Source organism: Peromyscus maniculatus, chromosome 16 (genome assembly GCF_049852395.1).
Source record: "Peromyscus maniculatus bairdii isolate BWxNUB_F1_BW_parent chromosome 16, HU_Pman_BW_mat_3.1, whole genome shotgun sequence".
Classification (NCBI taxonomy): Eukaryota; Metazoa; Chordata; class Mammalia; order Rodentia; family Cricetidae; genus Peromyscus; species Peromyscus maniculatus.
In genome coordinates this window covers 57,948,327-57,968,234 of record NC_134867.1, presented here as the reverse complement: position 1 = coordinate 57,968,234, position 19,908 = coordinate 57,948,327, and the positions used below count along the sequence as shown (strand labels likewise).

Here is a 19,908-nt window from a genome sequence, read left to right as displayed (position 1 = left end):
GGTCTGACATCATATCCAGGTAGACCCCTGACACCTGCGAATGAACTCCAACCTGAAGCCACGGCTGGGAAGCAGGTGCTCCAGGCCCAAAGAGGATGGTGGGTAGGCTGGGCTCTGAACGGGAACATGTATAAGTCTGGGCTGGAGAGGCCCCTGAAGCCTTTGAAAGGTTCCATCTCAGCTATTCCTGAAGATGTCACCCAGTCCTGCACCCAGGACACCTATGGCAACTTTGGTACATTCATTTTCTGCTGTTGGTCTAGAGAGGGTCCAGGCCCAGGGTGTGAAGCACAGCAATGCTTACCCATTCAGGTCTTGGTGAAACGTGGCTTGCAGGATAGGACCTCTATCTTGTTTTGCAGTTGAATGCTGCACCTCTGAATGTCCTTCTACCTTGTCTGAACCCATCGGTGACCCCAGATGACACAGGCAAAATCTTAACAGACTCGGAGGTGGGGGTCATTCTGAGAGACTTGCTGAGTGGGAAGAGGTAAATGGCACTTTGCTGGTTCAGGGTAGGATATAGCGGATAGCTGAACAATCACATCCAAAGCTGGAATGAACAGTTTTCAAGTGGGCACAGCACAACACTGTGCTGATTGCTCCTGGCACAGACTGGCCATATCATCCTGTCCGCTCAGAAAGCAGGTCTAGACCAGGGTGCTCCAGCTAAATCCACCCTTCAAGTGCTTGAGAGGCCTGTGGTCTCTGGAGCATTCCTGGGAGAATGGGAAGCAGATGAAATTGTACTCCCCCCCCCACTTGTGTTAATGGCTCAAGCCTTAATAGCATAGTAAAATATTCATCTTATTTTTTTCTAGCTAGCATTCAATCGATTGCTAACTCTCTAGAATCATTTAGAAATGTCAAGGTCTACTCAGCCACACTAGATGGATCCAGTTAATGGGAAATGCAGATCACTCACCTCCCTGGGTGATACCCCCCTCCCCATCACTGAATCAGGAGCCCCGAGAGCCCAGTCACTTATTTCCGAGAAACAGAGGGAAAGGCTGTGGACATTTTGTGGGCTTTACAATTTCAGTTGTTTTAGTGAATTGTCTCATTCAAGTTAACCTCTCCCTTGACCCTGAATAGTCTTGATTCATCTTTACCAAGCTCCCCAAATCTCTGTTTGGTGCCACATATGTATAGAGGATGGGGTTAGAACAGGGTAACTGATAAGTATATTTGTTTCTCAGTTTCCTTAGGGAATTAGGTCTAGAGGCCCATGGCAACCCCAATCTATGGATATCCATAGATGTCTTCTGTAATATCGCACAGGCAGATAGAGGATGCACACACCCTTCTGTAGGTTTCAAATCATCTCTAGGTGATTTATATCTAACACAGTGTAGTGCTACGGAATAGCATTTAGGGGCTATGCCAGGGAAAGGAGTCACACAATTCAGTATAGATAGCCTGCCCCCCAGTATTTTCAATTCATGGTTGATTGAATCCATAGACGAAGAGGAGGAGACGGAGGGCCAACTGTATTAAGCGACTTATCTGTCATGTTATCATTGCTTCTTGGAATTTTTTGAATGGAGCTGTTGGAAGAGGGGCTGGTCACAGGAAATTGGCAACAACTATGTTAGGGGTGTCAGGAATGGCAGGGCTCTAGAGATAAGACCCTGCCCCCTGACTCCAGAGAAACTGGGAAAAGACCAGGCCACACTTGATTCCAGGGTGAGGGTGAGCCAAGATTTCCTTTCTCGTCACCCTAACCCTCTTCGGGGACAGGTGGGATGCAGGGGTGGTTGAGAAGGTGTAGAAGTGGGGAGTCACTTTGTTCACAGGTGGAGCATTTGTGTGTGGGGTTGTGTAAGCAAAGTCCTGTCCTAAATTAAAAATAGTTAGGGGGTCCATAAAACTACAAAACAAAAATTGGCTACATATAGTTCACCTTCAATTTCTATACCACTGCGGGGTATAATAGCAAAGGTAACTTAAAGATGTCACAAGGAAGACATCTGCAGCCATTTTTCAGGATGACTACGTCGTGACCTGATCGGAACCCGCTCTGTCCTGAGTAAAACTATCTCTGCTTTCTTGTATTAATGAGAAATGCACCTTGCTTTCAGATGGCCACAGGGCTCTGTGGATTTGACATCGGATGTGGGAGCTGGAAAAGGAGACTGGAGAGCGAGTGTTGGGGAACTTCTTGCAGCTGCTTCCTAGTCTGGCTCCCTAAAAAGATGACAGACGGAGTGAAGTAGCCACCTTATTGCCATCCTCGTGTGTGTTCAGCCTAGAGCATGAGCTATGTGACCTCAGGTTCGGCATAGAGTCGGTGATGCCTCACGGGGACCGTGAAGTGTGCCTATGAGGTTCTGCAACATTCCAACATCACATGGAGCTGAGGAGACAGCCAGACAACATCCCTTCTCCTGGGTACCCTTCCCTTCACCTACTACACACACCAGCTGCGTGGGTGGCTGTAAGTGCAGAGCAAACCCTGATGAGCCTGTTTTAAAAACAGATCGCAAAGGGGAGGATGTCAAGGGCTGGGGTCTATTGGCAAGCTCAGCTGGCATCTAAGAAGCCACCCTGCAACCCCACGATTCAAAGATCTGAATTTTGGCTGTGCTGAATTATTCCTTACCAGAGATAATGTAAACACACAAGTGACTATTTGCGTATAAGCTGTTAAGGACAACTGTATACAGATCAAAAAAATAACAGAGGAGTCATTTTATTGGCTGTCCACAGGAAGTTCATCACACAGGAGGCGAGGACTGCCAAAGGGTGGCATAATACAACACCCCATCTAAGCACTGACAGAAGGTTAAATGTCTGCTCGGGGCAGGACGGACCCCGTAGCCCTCTGCGGCAGGGGACGTCCATCCGCATACAGCTAAGTCCACCGCAGGATGGCATCGCCCATTGGGCTCAGTCTGTCTCTCTGGAAAGCTTCACAAGATTAAAAAGGATGAGAGGAAGTAAAACAGAGGAAGCAGCATTTCTTCTGGAATACCACCACTGGAACACACGTGTGGCATGCAAACCCGTGTCTGGTCGGCTTTTCCCTTTAGGATTTTTTTGTTTTGTTTTGACGAACAAATAGAATGGCGGGTCGGTTTCAATTAGTAGCGTTACATTAAGTGCAATTTCAGTCTGGCCCCCAGTATCGAGAAAACCTTCCTTGTGTCTGTCCCAAGAGCAGCCGACAGAGGGTGCTGCATCCACGCAGCCTCTTCCAATTCCAGGCTCCTCCTATGGGAGGGTCCTCCTTCTCCTGGTCCACCCGGCAGATTCCAAACAAAATGTCCACTTGGCTACGTCCACTGTTTTTTTGTTTGTCACCTGTGTCCCAGGGCTGCCCATGCAGGTCACACGGAGCTGAGCTTTACCAAGCCCCGCACGGAGTCTTCGTGCAGAGAGTCCTGGCTGGCCAGGCCCAGCAAATGCATGGTACGGCTGTGTGCCAAGGGACTGCCTGCCCCCAGCATCCTTGGCGGTGAGGGTGCCTCGTCTGGGGTCAGAAACTGGTGGCCCCCGTGTTCATCCTTCAGGGGCATAATGTCTGAGAGCGTGGCCTCGGTGGCAAGGTTGGGCATGGAGGAGGGTGGCGTGGGCTGACCCAGCGTCAGGCTAGCGCACGGGGTGCCCAAGCCTGGCTTCCCAGGCATGTGCAGCTCTTCGCTGGTGAGGCTGGGCTCGCTCTGAAGCAGAGGAGTGGCCGCGGCCTGTAAAACGAATTTGGTGCTCTGAATGCACTGGTCTTGGTCGCACTGGAGAGCAGCAGCCGGAGCCAGCAAAGAGAAGGTAGAGAGGATGCAGGGAAGGGAGAGGGTGAGACAGGGGAGGGTGGGTGTGGGAGAAGAGAAACTGTTAGTGACTTGTCAGTAAGGCAGAGGCAAGGAGCAGACACCCGGAGAAATCCTAGCATGAAACGCTACAGATTTGAGTGGCTGGATAAAGTGCTCTGATGGGCAGGCACTCACCGGTGGCCTTCAGGGTGCAACATAAGCTATAAGCTATGATACTCATGGCCTTCATTCCAAACTTAAAGGATGCCGTTTACAAATAATCCCAGCAAAGAGCCACAGGATTTCCCCACCCTCAGCAGTAGAGAGCATTGCCTCTTGTAGGTTGAGACCTTTGTGTATAGATTTGTATGTGATGTGCATGCAAGTGTGTATACATCTGTGTGCATGTGTTTGTATGTGCACCTCTCTCTCTCTCTCTCTCTCTCTCTCTCTCTCTCTCTCTCTCTCTCTCTCTCTCTGTGTGTGTGTGTGTGTGTGTGTGTGTGTATGTGTGTGTAGATGTTGAAATCAGGTATCTTCCCCCATACCTTATATAGAGAGGCAGTGTCTCGCACTTGAACCCAGAATGTACCAGTCTGATTAGTCTAGCTGGCCATCTTACTCCAGGCACCCATTTCTGCCTCCTGTGTGCTGGGTAGAGGTGGGTGATGTTGCACAGTGGTGAGACACATTTCTAGTGTGTGAGATGAGGACCCCGATTGCTCGGCCCACCCTGGCTCTGAAGTGTGTAGAAGCCTGAGAACAGCCAGAAGACACTGCACAGAACATGGGGATCATAAACCCCATCCTGCTTGGAGCCTCACAGTGGAGTCAGAAAGCAGCTTTACCACAGCCAGGAGGAGGATTGAGTGTGGATCTCGGGTCAGATCACTAGCTGATGCCCCACTTCCTTTCTTTAAATAGAAGGACTATTAGGCACACAGTGGCGGGGGGGCTTACTCAAGACCTCCTAACTAGATGGATCTGGTGTTTGACGCTGGGGTCCTTTGACTGCAAATCAACAACTACTACATATGATACTTGGTGAATATTGGCTTTACTTGGCTCAGTATTCCCTGATTTTTTTAAGTCGCTACAGAACCACATACATACTAATCGCCCTGTTACTGCCAACAGGCACAACCAGATGTGCCACGCCACTCAGTACCGGCAATCCAAAAGCAGCCAACAGGAACATGTACAAAAGCAGCCTTAATGGGGTCAGTGAGAGCAACCGCCTGAGCTTGCAAATCTCCACTTCATTCCCTGGTGTGTGCACCCTTCCTAGAGCACGCCTTTCTCAAGTTCCCTATTCTGTCTACTGTAGAAAAGATAGTGGACATCAAGGAACCTCCATATGGAGTTTGCTTTCTTTATAGCCATTTGAGCAAAGAAACCTGCCCTTGCCTCAGTTGCTGACATTATATTGTCCAAACTGGACCAGCAGGATGGGAAAAAAAGCAACTGCCAAACTTTGCCAAGACAAGCTAGGACAGCCCTTCAGAATTTCCTGCTTCTCAGAAATGTCTGTCAGATATACTAGGCCTGTAGGACAAAGATGGATGCCCCAACGTTACAGAAGAACTTTGAGTGACTGTCCAGGTGGCCAGATGTCCCTATTGTTAGGTAAAATTTCTACCTTCTGGGGTCTTTGATGGAGTTGAAGACTAGATAGTCATAGTTAAAGTTTTCCTTAGTTATGATAAAAGATAAATTAGGTATAAAACTTTAAAGTCACAAAGATAAAATAGAACATTTTCTCTAATTGTGCCAAATGGATATTCTTACTTGATAACTGTTTTTGTTGTATATAATTTTGCCATGTTAAAGTTAAAACCTTCCTTTTTTAATTAGACAAAAAGGGAGAAATGTGGAATATTCCTTTACACTGTGTGAATATATGTCCCTATGATTGGTTTGATAAACAAGCTGACTGGACAACAGCTGAACAGGATAAGGTTAGGTAGGAGAGCCAAACTGAGAATGCTGGGAGGAAGAAGGGTGGAGTTGCAGAGAGAAGCAAGATGGGCATGCTATACTGAGAAAAGGTACCGAGCCACATGGTAAAAAAATATGGGTTAATCTGAATGTAAGAGTTGGCTAGTAACAAGTCTGAGCTATTGGCCAAGCATTTATAGTTAATGTTAAGCCTCTGAGTGGTTATTTGGGGTCCGGTACGGGACAGAAACTTCTGCTTACAGATGAGAAGGCTGAGGTTCCAAGGAGTTGGCAGGTATGAGAAGTTTAAAGCCCCTGGCTTCAGGGCTACAGCGGAACTCAAAGGGGTGCTCTGGGTGGCGATATAGCCTTGGGGGCGCGGAGTCTTGTTTCATCCCAGCCAGTGGAATCTCAAAGAAACCAGGAGGAGGGGATGGGAAGCCACAAACAACAACTACGGCCTGGAGGTGGGGCGGGTCACATTCTTTGCATACATCGTTTCTTTTTGTCACAGAGGCCCTCTGGAGCAAGGCAGCCCCTACACCCAGGTCTTCTCATGCGATACACCCTTTGGTGTTTTACTAGGTTGACTCATGGCTTGCTGAAAAAAAAAACAGCGCAAATGCAGCCTTAGTGTCACTGGCTGGAACCCTGTTGAAAATGCTTTGCAGATTCTCGCGGTGACACTTGGTGCCATCTGGGCTGTGGAGAATCTCAGCTGGCAAAGTGTGTGCTGTGCAAACACTAGCGAAGGGGTTAAACTCTCCTACTTTCACAACTGAATTAGGTTCCAGTTCTCCGAGAAGGGCAAACAGGTGTCTTTTCCACCAAAGGGCCATTTATCTACAAGGCCCTCACCTTCAGGGTCCAGGGAGAGACTAACACAGAGGGTCTGATTCAGCCTCACAGTGTCTCAAGGACAAACCCCGCAGCCCCCTCTGCGTCACGTCCAAGCTTGTGCAGATGTGCCCCAAAATGAGAAGACTGAACCTCAGCCAATTAAAAATATACTGATATAACTTGCCGCTTGCTTAACCAATTATGGAGCTGACCTTGAAACTCCCCTCAGCTGGGCTTAAAAGGAGTCTGAACGCTCATCTCAGGGTCGTCGCCATTTTGTGCAGGTGAGCAACGCCACATGCGTGTAGTATAATAAATGTTCTTTGTTCTTATATATGATTTGAGTCTGGGGTCTTCCTTCAGCGTTTCCTAGGACCCTAGAACTAGGACCTGAGTATGATTCCCCAAATCCATGCTAAAGAAAGGAAGGAAGGGAGGGAGGGAGGGAGAGAGGGGAAGGGAGAGAGGAGGGGGACAGGGAGAGAGGGAGGGAGGGAGGGAGGGAGGGAGAGAGAGGGAGAGAGAGAGAGAGAGAGAGAGAGAGAGAGAGAGAGAGAGAGAGAGAGAGAGAGAAAAGAGGAGAGGGAGAGAGGAGGGGGAGAGGGAGGGAGAGGGGGAGGGAGGGAGGGAGGGAGGGAGGGAGGGAGGGAGGGAGAGAGGGAGAGAGAGAGAGAGAGAGAGAGAGAGAGAGAGAGAGAGAGAGAGAGAGAGAGAGAGAGAGAGGAGCCAGGCATGGCGGCATATATCTGCCATCCCAATACTGGGAAGGTAGAGATGGGTGGATTGTAAGAGCTGACTGGCCAGCCAGCCCAGACTCCTCGGTGATTCCAGGCCAGTGAGAGACTCTTTCAGAAAACAAAGTGGACAGCACGGGCAGAACACCACCAGAGGTTGACCTCTGGTCTCCACACTCACCTCTGCCCCCACTGTACCCTACACTCACAGTGGCATGGACATGTACGAACACACACTTCTGCATAAAGTCACTCAGCAATCTTTCCAAATGTCTATTTTAACCCTGACCTCTACATACATTAAAAATTTTTTTTTATGTGCACTGGTGTTTTGCCTGCTTGTATGTCTGTGTGAGGGTGTCAGATCTTGAAGTTACGGACAGTTGTTAGCTGCCACGTGGGTGCTGGGAATTGAACCCGGGTCCTCCGGAAGAGCAGTTGGTGCTCTTCACAGCTGAGCCATCTCTCCAGCCCCCACACATTGTTGAAATGTCTTAAAGGATGGGTAGGCATAGTTGCAAGTACTCTCTGGTTGTAATCTGTGTTCATAGGCCTCCTTAGCCTCCTCCTAGCTTTATCTGGTGCCAGTGAGCTCAGGTTTGGGACCACGAGACTAAGGGCTGAAATCCTGCTGCCCCCTGTGTCTCTGAAAACCATCCAACTCATTCAAATGGACTCCTGTCTAGAAAACCAGCCCCTTCTGGGGCCCCACAGGACCCAGGTCTGTCTGTAGGGTATTGTCCAGATCACTGTTTTATTGAACAAGGAACAGGGTGGGGCTTCATCAGATTCTAGCCAGTGATCGCAGGAAAGCTCTGCACACTGGAATTTATAATTTCCGCACTATATAGTGTCTGCAGTGAACATCTCCCTCGAGAAATTAAATCAAATGAATCAGGACTATGCAGGGCTGTAATTGTATTATATATATACACACACAAATAGACATTTTTTTCAGGTCAGAATTTTTCTATATTTATCATACTGTCCAAATTCTAAGGATGATGATTGGATGAACTGCCATGATGGTGAATCCTATTTGAGAATATTATAGGTTTGGAAAACAGCCAGTGTTTTCAAGGTTACTATGGAGACGCTCAATAAAAAATATTCTCACATCCTTTTTTTTTGACCTTTGCTTCTAGTTTCTATTTCCTCTTGTTGATTAAAAAAGTCTTTTAAAAGTTTCATTTATTTCTTTATTGTGTGCGCGCCCGTGTGCGTGTGTGTGTGTGTGTGTGTGTGTGTGTGTGTGTGTGTGAACATGTATGTGCTCTCCTTCTCCCCCCCACCCCGTGGGTCCTAGGGCTCAAATTCAAGTTGTTGGGCTTGGCTGCAAGTAGCTTTAACCATTAAGCTTTCCTGCAGCCCCCACTCTTGATGTTTATATTTAATTTTATTTCTTTCTCCCTACACGTTCTGTTTATTTCCCCTCCATGGTTTTTCTTTGATAGATTTCCTTCCCCGTGCATTTCTTCCATTCTCCTCCCTCCTTCCCTCCCTCCCCTCTTCTCTCCTTTTCTCTCTGTCTCCCTCTCTCTCACACAGGCACCAATGCTCTCTCCCTCCCTCCCTGTCTCTCCCCCTTTCTCTTTCTCACCTTGAGCCTTTTTCTGTTTCTCTGCTTTAGCAGCTTTTTGAGGACTTTTTAACCCTCCAACACTAGAGGGCGCTATCACCACTTGTGTGTTTCTCTCTGACTTGGGTGGCTCTCAGGTATCTTTGAATTTATCTAACATGTTAGATAATCTTTAAGAGAAAGAAGTGCCCAGATTTATGATGGTGAAAGTTCACCTACATGAACAGCACATGGAAAAAAAAAAACCTTAATATTTTCATTTTCAAAATAATCCTTTGAAAAGGGCCACATTAATCAAACAATGGCTATATCATATGAAATTACTGGGCTTTTTTTTTTTAGATTAAAAATTGTTTCATATACTAAATGTGAACAGAGTAGAAGCTGTCTGTGGATGAGTGTCTACCAGCAGACCTCTGTGTCTGGAGTGCTGGGACTTTTGCTCTGAGTCACAGCCCAAGGCAGTGTCCATGTTTAAACGATAAAGAAATTCTTTATGGTTTCAGATGTTCCAATGCCACACATGAAATGACCATTTAATGCTTTGGTATGAAAGTACCATAGAGGGCCAGCGAGCTGGCTCAGTGGGTAAAGGTGGTTGCCGCCAAGCCTGAAGACCCGAGTTCCCGCTCAGATCCCACATGATAGAAGGATCAAGCTGACTCCCATAGACCTCCTTGAACTTCCACACACACACCATTGGATTCATGTGTAGATATGCACGCATGCATACACACACACACACACACACACACACACACACACACTACATAAATAAATGTAAAACAAAGAGAAAACCTTAAAAACAAACAAACAAAAAAAACCACAAAACACCAGCAAGATCATTTACTTTCAATTTGTGTAGATTTTGGGTAAAACTATACTATTCTGGCTGATATCTGAAATAAACCTAGTATTTGGAGGAAAGTCTGCCTTTTTGAAACGCTAAGCATTTTCTAGGCATTCCGTATACTATACATTTACAATGGCTTAGATTCCTTGTAGCTTTTGCTCCAATTCTGTCAAAAGGATTCAAGCTGGACAGAGTTTACTTCCGCTGGCTTGTAAAGCTCTGTCCAGGGCCTTATGGGCACACATCTATAGTCAGAAGACCACCGCCCCTTCCAGAGTCTGCCTGAAATGCAGATTTGGGTTAGGACGAATGATTCGGCCTTCAAGTCTGCTGCATTACTCTTTCCTAGTCTGTGCTTCCCAGGTTCTGCAGAGAGACTCCTGCAGCCCTAGTTAGTCTAAGAGGGCAACCACTGCCTCAGTCTTGTCTGATATTGGATTAAGGGCACTGTTAGTTTCCCACGACTCTGACAAAATCCCGGAGTGAACCAATTTGAAAAGAGGGCAGATTTACTGGGGTTCATGGTCTTAGCCCACGGTCACATGACCCTGTGGCTCTGGGCCTGGGAGACACAGTATGCTATCGTGGGGATATAGCAGTGGAGGTCTGTTTGCCTCAGACAGGCAGGATGAAAGCAGAGAAAAGGACTGGGTTCCCAAGATCCCCTTCAAGGGCACACTCCCCACGGTCTTTTTTCAACTAGGCCCTTCCTCTGTAGGATTCTACCACCTTCCAACAGGTGGGAACCAGGCCTTGAACATTTCAGAGCTGAACTCTTTAAACAAGGAGGATATCAAATATTAATATCAATATATATTGATATTATATATATCAAATGTTAATATCAAATATATAAGACATATCAAATATATTTTTTAAAGCCCCAAACACACACTTTTATTATCTGTACATTTAGCAAATGACCCCTAAAGGGTCTATGTGGCTACAGCTTCAAAATATAAATATGTATTCTGTTTCTAGTGCTATTCAGAACGCGTCACTTATTCACCAATCTAATGGGCATCCATTCTTCCTGACATGGATGGGAGCTGGATGGCACCATCGTGTGCATACACACTGTGACCGAAAGGATGTCGTGCTGGGTACCTCAGGAAGCAGTGAGGAAAGGGGCCTGGAGATGCAAGCCCCAGCTAGCATTGGGGTGACCTGCATAGAACGGCACTGTGGCGCCTCGGGATTTCGCTGGCGTTCAGGTGGCCGAGCTGTGCCTCCAGTTACCTGTCCCACTTCAAGCTGCAGAGCCCCCTTACCATGCTCTAACGTCCTCCTTTGGAATCTGTAGTGGAGGGATGGTCACTTAGGGGCCCCACCACCTCCAGCCTACACGAGATGCTCAGTTATTGGTGACTTTCCTCATTCCGGAGAGGGAACAGACTTCCTGGGTACTCAGGTGCCACCTCCACTAATATCTATCCATCTTTCTGATGCAGAGTCTCAGAGTTTTCCTCTGAGGCCTTCAAGCCCACAATATCTCCCCACTAAAACACTGCCGTTTCTGTAGGTGCACTTTCCTCACTATAGAGGAAACGCTTTCTTGATCAGGACCCCAGTTCTAAAATAAACTGTGGGAACATACGGGACTAAAGATCCCTTTCTCTCCATCATTTTCCTTCCTCAGATGCTTCTCCTTTAAGGTCAGAGGCACTGGAGGTGGGTTTTGGTCACAGTGATTGTGGTGATTTGAATGTGAAACGTCCCCCAAGAGCTGTATATATTTGAACACTTGGTCTCTAGCTGGCGACCATGTGTGGAGAGGTTGCGGAACCTTTAGGAGGCGGAACTTTGCTGGAGGAGGCACACCACTAGGGGCGGGCTTTGCAAGTTTATGGCCTCTCTCCACTTGCAGTTTGCTCTCTCAGCTTCTCTCTCTGGCTTCCTGCCGCCGTCCCTCCCCCACCGTTATGGACTCTCCCTGTGGAATCATAAGCCCCAATAAACCCTTCCTTCTGTAAAAGCTGTCTTGGGTCATGGCGTTACATCACAGCAACAGTAGAGGACTCAACACAGAGATCATCTCTTGGGTCAAATCCAGCAATTATTGCTGGAAGAGTAGGTAGTGAAAGCGTGTCTCTGGGCATGTGGGAGCCTTTGCGGTCTCATGCCCTTTACTCATAGAGACAAGGCGTCTACTTCCGGGAGTGATGAGTGACAGATACCAGGCTGGTATACACTCTATATACAAAAATGACCAGAGCGGCAGACGCATGTGGTGGCGAGTGGTGAAAGTAGACTATGCACGCACGCTGGTAAATTCTGAGGAAGAGAAACTCACACGTTAAGTTCTGTGACCAAACAAATTCCCCAAGGGCTAGTATTTGACCACAGCGTGGCAGCCCTGCTGGGTGGGAAAAATAGAGGTCGGGTATGAGGATACCAGTGGCTGGATGTGAGAGGGTCAGGACATTGGAGGATGCTGGGCAGGGAGGGGATACAGGGAGTCTCCTCTAACTTTTTAGCACAGGGCTGTGAGCTCTATCAGGACTTGAAAGTCAGTAGCTACAAGGAGGCCAACAGTTGAATAGGGATGCTACAGGTTGAGATAGAGAGTGTTGATCTGGTCTCATCAACACCCTCCATCACTATCCCTGGCATCCAGCTAAGATACCAACCGTGCCTTAATAAGAACAAGAACTGTCTCCTAGCCGGGCATGATGGCACACGCCTTTAATCTCAGCACTCAGGAGGCAGAGGCAGGCTGATGTCTGAGTTCGAGGCCAGCCTGGTCTACAGAACAAGTTCCAGGACAGCCAGAGCTGTGACTTAGAGAAACCCTGTCTCTAAAAAGCAACATCAACAACAACCGTCACAGATGGTGTGTTGACTACGTCAGAAGAGACTGTAGACAGATCACACATTCAGGCACGACCTGGTTTTGTGACGGTGACAAATGAATCATGTTCTGCAGGGAAAGCCTGTGGGGTGTGACTAAAGCATAAAACACCCCTCTCCATAGAAGCACCTCCACAGGGAAGCCCTGGGCAGGGGGGTTAGAAGAGCACTTCCCATGGAGTCAGACTGTCAGCTCAGCCCCCCCCCCTCCGTGAGCTGAGCTGTGTCTCGTACTTAGCATTGAGGAATTTGTCTCCTCAATGGGACAATTAGCATGCTCTCACTTGGTCTCATTAACACCTCACCTTTGAGGAGATTCAATGAGATGCAAATAAATGCAAAGAATTGAGTCAAGTGACACACAGTAATTATTGACACAGTAATTAATCTCCACCTCATTCCCTCTCTCTTGCTCTTAACCAACACCAATTATTAGAGACTATTGTAGACACTGGGGCTGAAGTACTGAACAAATAGTATTAAGACATTTATTACTGTTGTTACATTATTATTGTTAAAATATTGGAAATTTTGTGTGTGTATATGTTCATATGTATAAATATGGCATATGTCCTTATGCATTAAAATTGGAAATTTTGTATGTGTGTATATGTTCATATGTAAAAGTATAGTGTATGACCTTACATATTAAAATTGGAAATTTTGTGTGTGCATATGTTCCTATGTATAAGTATGGTATATGTCCTTATGTGGGGTGTGGGTATACGTGCCATCGCTGAAGCCAGAGAAGGACATTGTGTATCTTGTTCTGTCACACTCTTGGCCTTGTTCCTTTGAGTCAGAGTCTGTCAGTGAAACTGGAGGTAGGTTGGTGGCCAGCAAGTCTTAGCAATCCTCCTGTTTCCACCACACAGTGCCAAGATGACAGGTGTGTGTGCATGCCACGCCTGACTTTTAACACAGGTGCTGGGATTCGAACTCATGACCTCATGCTTACACACCAAGTGCTCTTATTCGTGGGGCCATCTTTCTAGTCCTTCCAGTTGAGACATGATCTCATGTGGCCCAAGCCAGCTAATTTGCTATGTTGCTGAGGATGACCTTGAACTTCTAACTGCCTCTATTTGCCAGGTGATGAAATTATAGGCATGAGCCACCATACCTAGTCTGAAATGCTTTTTTAATCCAAGTCAAATACTAATTCATTGAAATTCATAGGTCCCTGAAATTTGACTTTCATTCTCCTTAGGGTATGAATGACTGATGATAAATCTCTCCCCACAGTAGGCTTTCATGGGGGTGGGGTCATGAGGATGACAGGCTGTGGGGACTGAGAGACTATGGGAGACACTCATACACACATCCACTTTCCACATTTCTTCACTAGGTGCCACAGAGCGTGGGGTGCAGAGTAAGAACTCAGGTCAAACTGTGTTTTCCTTAGGCAACTTTCCCGAAGCTCTGTACATCCGATTTCTTAATCTGTAAAATGGAGGCAACATTGGTGTCAGTCTCCTGGGGTCATTGTGGAGGTCATAGGAGTCATCCATGCAAAAGTCTTGGTACAGCCCGTGAGAGGCCGCAGCTGCTAGATTATGGAAATGGTGAACACATGTGATATAGGTGGGCGTGAATGGGAAGAGGTGAGTGGGTGAGAGCTCAGCCCAGTGCCATTCTTGTCACACAGCTGTGTCCTCTGGCCTCAGTCTGGTCAGTCTGGGACTTACGGCCTGGGGCACTGGAAACCATAAAGATGTGTTCTATGTGCTTGGACGGTATGCTGGTTACTTTGCTGTCAACTTGACATAGCCAGACTCATTTGGGAAGAGGGAACTTCAGTTGAGAAAATGCCTCCCTCAGATTGGTCCGTAGGCAAGTCTGGGGCGTTTTCTTTGTTAGTGATCGATGTGGGAGGGCCCGGCCCACTGTGGGTGGGGCCACACCCCTGGGCTGGTGGTCCTGGGTTCTATAAGAAAGCAGGCTGAGCAAGCCAGTCAGCAGCATTCCTCCATGGCTTCTGCTTCAGTTCCTGCCTGAAGTTCCTGCTTCCCTTGATGGCCTGTGACTCAGGATGGGTAAGCCAAATAAACCCTTTTCTCCCTAAGATGCTTTTGATCGTGGTCTTCATCACAGCAATAGAAAAAAAAAAAATGAAGACAGATGCCAACAAGCAGATGGTAGAATGGAGCAATGGCAGCATGGTGACAAGAAGCGCGGGCCGGGGTGGCATCCGCACTGGAAGGGACCCTGAAGGAAGGTTGATGTTGAGCTATCTATCCCCTGTCCATCATTGCTGGGAGTACTCAGCTCTCCCCAGCCTGGCATCTTAGAGCAACAAGCTCTGGGCACTGGACATTTTTCTCTTGGACTGAGGAGGACTGGAGTCCCAAGTCCACCTGAGGACCTAGTTCTAACCTCTGGGTCCACAAAGACCAGGCTTGTCCAAAGGCTTGCTAATACTCTCATCAGTGGGTGGGAGTCTCGTGACCAAAAAGACTTCTTGCATGGAGCCACCCTGGGGTCCTCACAGCAGAGGCACCTCAGTGAGGTGCCCTTGGACTAGACTTTCATGTTTATCTGTCTGTGAGCCACTTCCTTCACAAGTCACATGCACGCTCAGGAATTCTTAGGGAATAAGAAAAAGCCCCACACAAATCATTTATAAAATGTGATTAATTTTTCATGAATGCTAAATTTCATGACTAATGAAGCTGGCATGCTCACGGACTCCTGGAAACTAGGCATTTGCTAATTTTAATTTTGCAGTTTTCATATTTCAGAATTTGCTTTTATTTTTCCAGGTCTAAAAATTCTTTTTGTCATCCTGGAAAATGCACAGGCATTTATCCATAGCACCCAGGGGATTAAATGGCCGTGACCTTGCTCCCTTAGCCCATGGACTAATTTGATCTTCTCAAAGCTATTACTTCTAGGAGCCATACTGCCAGGTATGACCCAAAGAAGACTTCTGTCTAGATCCTGGTGTCATGTTCAGGGTGGATGGAGCTCTTTTTGCTTACAGATATGGCTAAAAGTGGAGAGGAGAAAAATGGAAAAAGGCAAGCAATAGCGATACAGGTGTCATGAGGGTAAGGGACGCCTTCTCGACTGTAAAGGACAACTCCATGAGATGGAGCCCATACTTGACAATGAGTTTGACAACTGAGGCTAGAGAAGTCATGGGCCTGGGGGAAATCTACTGCTGTCCTTCTGCTGAGCAAGTACAGCAGTAAAATCACTCCTAGAGCAAAGTGCCATCCTCATAGACCATCGCATCCCTCAGCCCTCAGTAGAGAAGCTGCTTCTTGCAGTAGGTGGTGATTAACACAGAGAACCCCAACTGGACAATGTGCGGAGTGGAAGACTCCCTCAGGGCTCTGGCATCTATGCAGAAGAGGAGGCAGAAAGGGCCGAGGGATGACTTCAAAAAACCAGTGTTTTCCAAGCACAAGAGGGCTGATGCACACATGGACGCACAGAGACTGACAGCGTGCCCAGGACCCACGCAAGCACTTGCCAGACAAAATTCCAGTACAGGGGAGGGGAAGTGGGGATTAAAATCCCACCCCTAGCCAGAAAGCTATCTGCTGGAAAAGGGAAAATCAGTTTTCTTCAGTGGTGTGACACTTGGTGTATTAACCACATGCCAGGGCAGACCCATGCTCAGGAGCAGTTAACCAACACAAAACAGACTCAATTTTTTGGGGGAGTGCTTTTCCAGGGTTTTGTTTTTCTTTTCTTTTTTTCTTTCTTTTCTTTTCTTTTTTTTTTTTTTTTTTTTTTTAGAAAGAACATGAAGTTGGGTGGGTAAGGAAATTGAGGAAGATCTGGGAGGATATGGGGAGGGGGAAGAATATGATTAAAATAAATCACATGATAAATCAAAAGATTTTTTAAAAGATAAAAAGGAATCACCAGGGGTTGGGGATTTAGCTCAGTGGTAGAGTGCTTGCCTAGCAAGCACAAGGCCCTGGGTTCGGTCCTCAGCTCTGGGTGTGGGTGTGGGGGAGGGGGAAGCAATCACCTCTGGGACTATAACAATCTCCACGTGTGAACCTTCCCCTGGGATTCTGACTGACTGGGAGTCTGGTGAGCTCCCAGGCTGGTGGAGTGATACTGGATTAGACTAAATTGTCTTTTCAGTTCTCCAATGGTCAAGGTCAGGTCAAAGGGTACCAAAATTGAGGACATTTTCTCCCAGAGTCATACAATACATCATGGACTGGCTTTGAACTCATGATCTTCCTGCCCCAGCCTTCTGAATGCCACCTCAGTCCTGTCTCCCTCAGTCAAAGCCTGCCCCATCTCAGTGGTGGGGATTAAATCTAGGACCCCAAGTATCCTAGGACCCCATGTATTCTAGGACCTCAAGCACTTCACTGCTGAACTCTCTCTGACCCTAAGAGCTTTTAAAATAGAAACATGTGTGTGTCAGGGGATGCGACATCTTGCATCATATGACCCTTGGGAGTGTGATGGCTAATTTTCACTGTCAGCTTGACTGGATGCAGAAGCACCTATGAGATTGAGGTACATCTTGTATGTCTGTGAATGTTTCCAGGAGAGGGAGAGAGAGAGAGAGAGAGAGAGAGAGAGAGAGAGAGAGAGAGAGAGAGAAGAGAGAAAGAGAGAGAGTAAGAGAGAGAGAGAGAGAGAGAAAGAGAGAAAGAGAGAGAGTAAGAGAGAGAGAGAGAGAGAGTAAGAGAGAGAGAGAGAGAGAGAGAGAGAGAGAGAGAGAGGGAGAGGAGAGAGGGAGAGGGAGAGGGAGAGGGAGAGGGAGAGGGAGAGAGGGGAGAGAGAGAGAGAGAGAGAGAGAGAGAGAGAGAGAGAGAGAGAGAGAGAGAGAGAGAGAGAGAGAGAGAGAGAGAGAGAAAGAAAGGGAGAGGAGAGAGGGGGGCTACCTAGAATGTAGGCAGCACAAACATGGACTCTGGAGGGTCCGGATGGAGTAGAAGGGAAAGAGAAAGCCCACAGAGTGGCAGCATCCCGGGATGGGAAGTTCCTGCTCCACACTCCTTTCCAGCCGGGACGGACAGACACCAGGAGCCAAAGCCTCAGTTCCCCACTTAGGTCATTTCTGCCACGTGTTTAGTCACAGTGTCAGGAACAAATACAAGCCAAGATTTTAAACCTCAGCTTTGTTCTCTGTAAAATGGTACCTTAGTTACTTTTCTATTGCTGTGATAAGACACCATGGCCAAGACAATTTATAGAAAGGAGGGTTCATTTCGGCTATGGTTCCAGAGGGTTCATAATGGCAGGACAGGGGCAGCAGGTGGGCACGGTGGCTGGAGCAGGAGACGGGGAGGGTTACCCACTGGGAATGGTGTGAGGCTTTCTGAAACCTCCAAGCCCACCTCCCAGGGAAGCACTCCAGCAAGGCCACACCTCCTAGACCTCCCCAAACAGTTCCACCAACTGGGGACCAAGTGTTCCAATGTCTGACCCTATGGGGAACATTCTCACCCAGATCACCGCAAATGGGGATACCTTCTAAGCTGTAATGAGAAGGGGACGAGACGGTCCTTGCAAATAACAACACTTTAAAAGTTATTAACAGAGAGAAACCTCAGCCTGGCATCATTTGATGCAGTGTGGGTCTGTACCAAATAAACTTGGCTTTGCTTCCAAATGGCTTGAAGTTCACTTTACGACTCTGACTAACTCAATGGATTTGCGTGTTTGTTTCACATTGAAGATTAGGATACAAGATTTTTCAGAGTTGATTGTGGGCACTAACTATATACAATAAATACATAAAAAGGAAAGTGATGGATCTCTTGGCAAACATCTGGGCCAGCTGCTCCTGTTTCCAAGGAGCAGAGGGGAGATGCCCTGCTATCTCAGGCTGCATTAGACACCAGGCGGCTTGGGAGCTGTTATGCTGGTCACACCCTGCTGGTCCTGGTTCTGTTGGGCTGGCTGTGTGTGTGTGTGTGTGTGTGTGTGTGTGTGTGTGTGTGTGTGTGATGGTTGTAGGTGGGATGTCTATTGTCTGTTACAGGTAGTCTAGGAAGTCAAACAAAAGGAATGTTCTAATAGCACCAAAGAAGTTATGTGCTGCCACTCTTAAAATTCCATCGCTAATTTTACCCTATGTTGACAGCTCTGGGGAACTGCTGGGTATGTGTGTTTGGCCCCAATGCTACTCAAAGGGAGAGAGAGCAGAGCAAATGTTAAAAGATCTGTGACCCTTGGTGGAGTTGCTTGGCTGGAGGTGCCAGTCTCTCAGCTGGGAGAGTAACATGTATCTTTAAAAATAAAATAATAAAGTAAACACCACAATCAGGGCTGGGAAAACAGCTCCGTGGGTGAAGTGCTTCCCATCCAAGTGTGAGGACCTATGTATGCTTGGATCCTCAGGGCCCACATAAAGCTGGACGTGGTGGTGCAGATCTACCTGTAGGGACAGATGGGCGTCAGAGGCAGGAGAGTCACCAGGAGACCACAGGCTACCGGCCTGGCATACACAACAGTGAACAGTAAGAGACACTGTCTCAGGCAAGGCGGAAGTCAGGGACCGAGAACTGAAGATGTCTTCTGACTTCTACGTGTGTGCTGTGACATGTGTACACGTGTACTCACGTATGGGAACACACATAAACAAATACACATACACACACACACATACACACACAAACACACACACACACACACAGATTAAAACAAAGATTATCCTCCAAAAATAAATCCCTTCTTGCCCCTCTGAGAATTATTTTGTGTGCTTTTAAAATGAGTTAAAATTTGGTACTGTGTGTGTGTGTGTGTGTGTGTGTGTGTGTGTGTGTATGGGTGTGTGCATACCACAGCATATGTGTGGAGGTCAGAGGAAACTTGGCAGACTTGGTTTTCTCCTTGTAGGCTTATGTGTGTTCTGGGGGTCCAACACAGATCGTCAGGCTTGTCTCCTTGGATGGAAAGCAGCTTCACCCACTGAGCCATCTGGCCAGCCCTCCACCGTGTGCTTCTTTAATTGCCCTGAAGTCTCTATCTCTTTCCTTCCACATTTACAAATGATTGTAATTTTCTGTTTGTTTTAACATTTCAGCCCTCCATTATCTCCTCTTCCATCTGTTTTTGGAATAGAACAGTACAGATATAAGGCAGATATGAGTCAACAGTAATGGGTGAGAGGCACACATCTCCACGGAGATACCCATGACTGACACTGCCCAAGAAACAGAAACTTGGAACAGACTCCTAAGCACAGAGCCAAGTAACTGTGAAGGAAAGCCCAAGGCTAGAGGACTCACTGGTGAGTTCTCCTGCATCGTTGAAGAAAAGACGACATCCATTTTCACAACTTATTCAGCAGAAGACTAGAGGACACTTTTCTGAAGGAAGTCATTCTAGAAGGCCAGAATCACTCTGATACCAACACTGAAAGAATTTTACAGGAAAAGG

At 47.3% G+C, this 19,908-nt stretch overlaps 1 protein-coding gene across 3 annotated transcripts in view; it reads right to left on the bottom strand.

Annotated features, from left to right (window-relative positions):
- Nucleotides 1-2,661: 2,661 nt before the first annotated feature.
- The window catches only part of Zdhhc14 (zDHHC palmitoyltransferase 14), a 260,775-nt gene continuing 243,528 nt past the window's right edge, over nucleotides 2,662-19,908 (bottom strand). For 2 of the 3 annotated variants that reach the window (XM_006978060.4, XM_042262366.2), the window contains one exon: nucleotides 2,662-3,731. In XM_006978060.4, the coding sequence (XP_006978122.1) occupies nucleotides 3,330-3,731 (402 nt within the window). In that variant the 3' untranslated portion in view covers nucleotides 2,662-3,329. The remainder of the gene's footprint in view (nucleotides 3,732-19,908) is intronic. The other variant, XM_015996765.3, reaches the window with a different exon arrangement.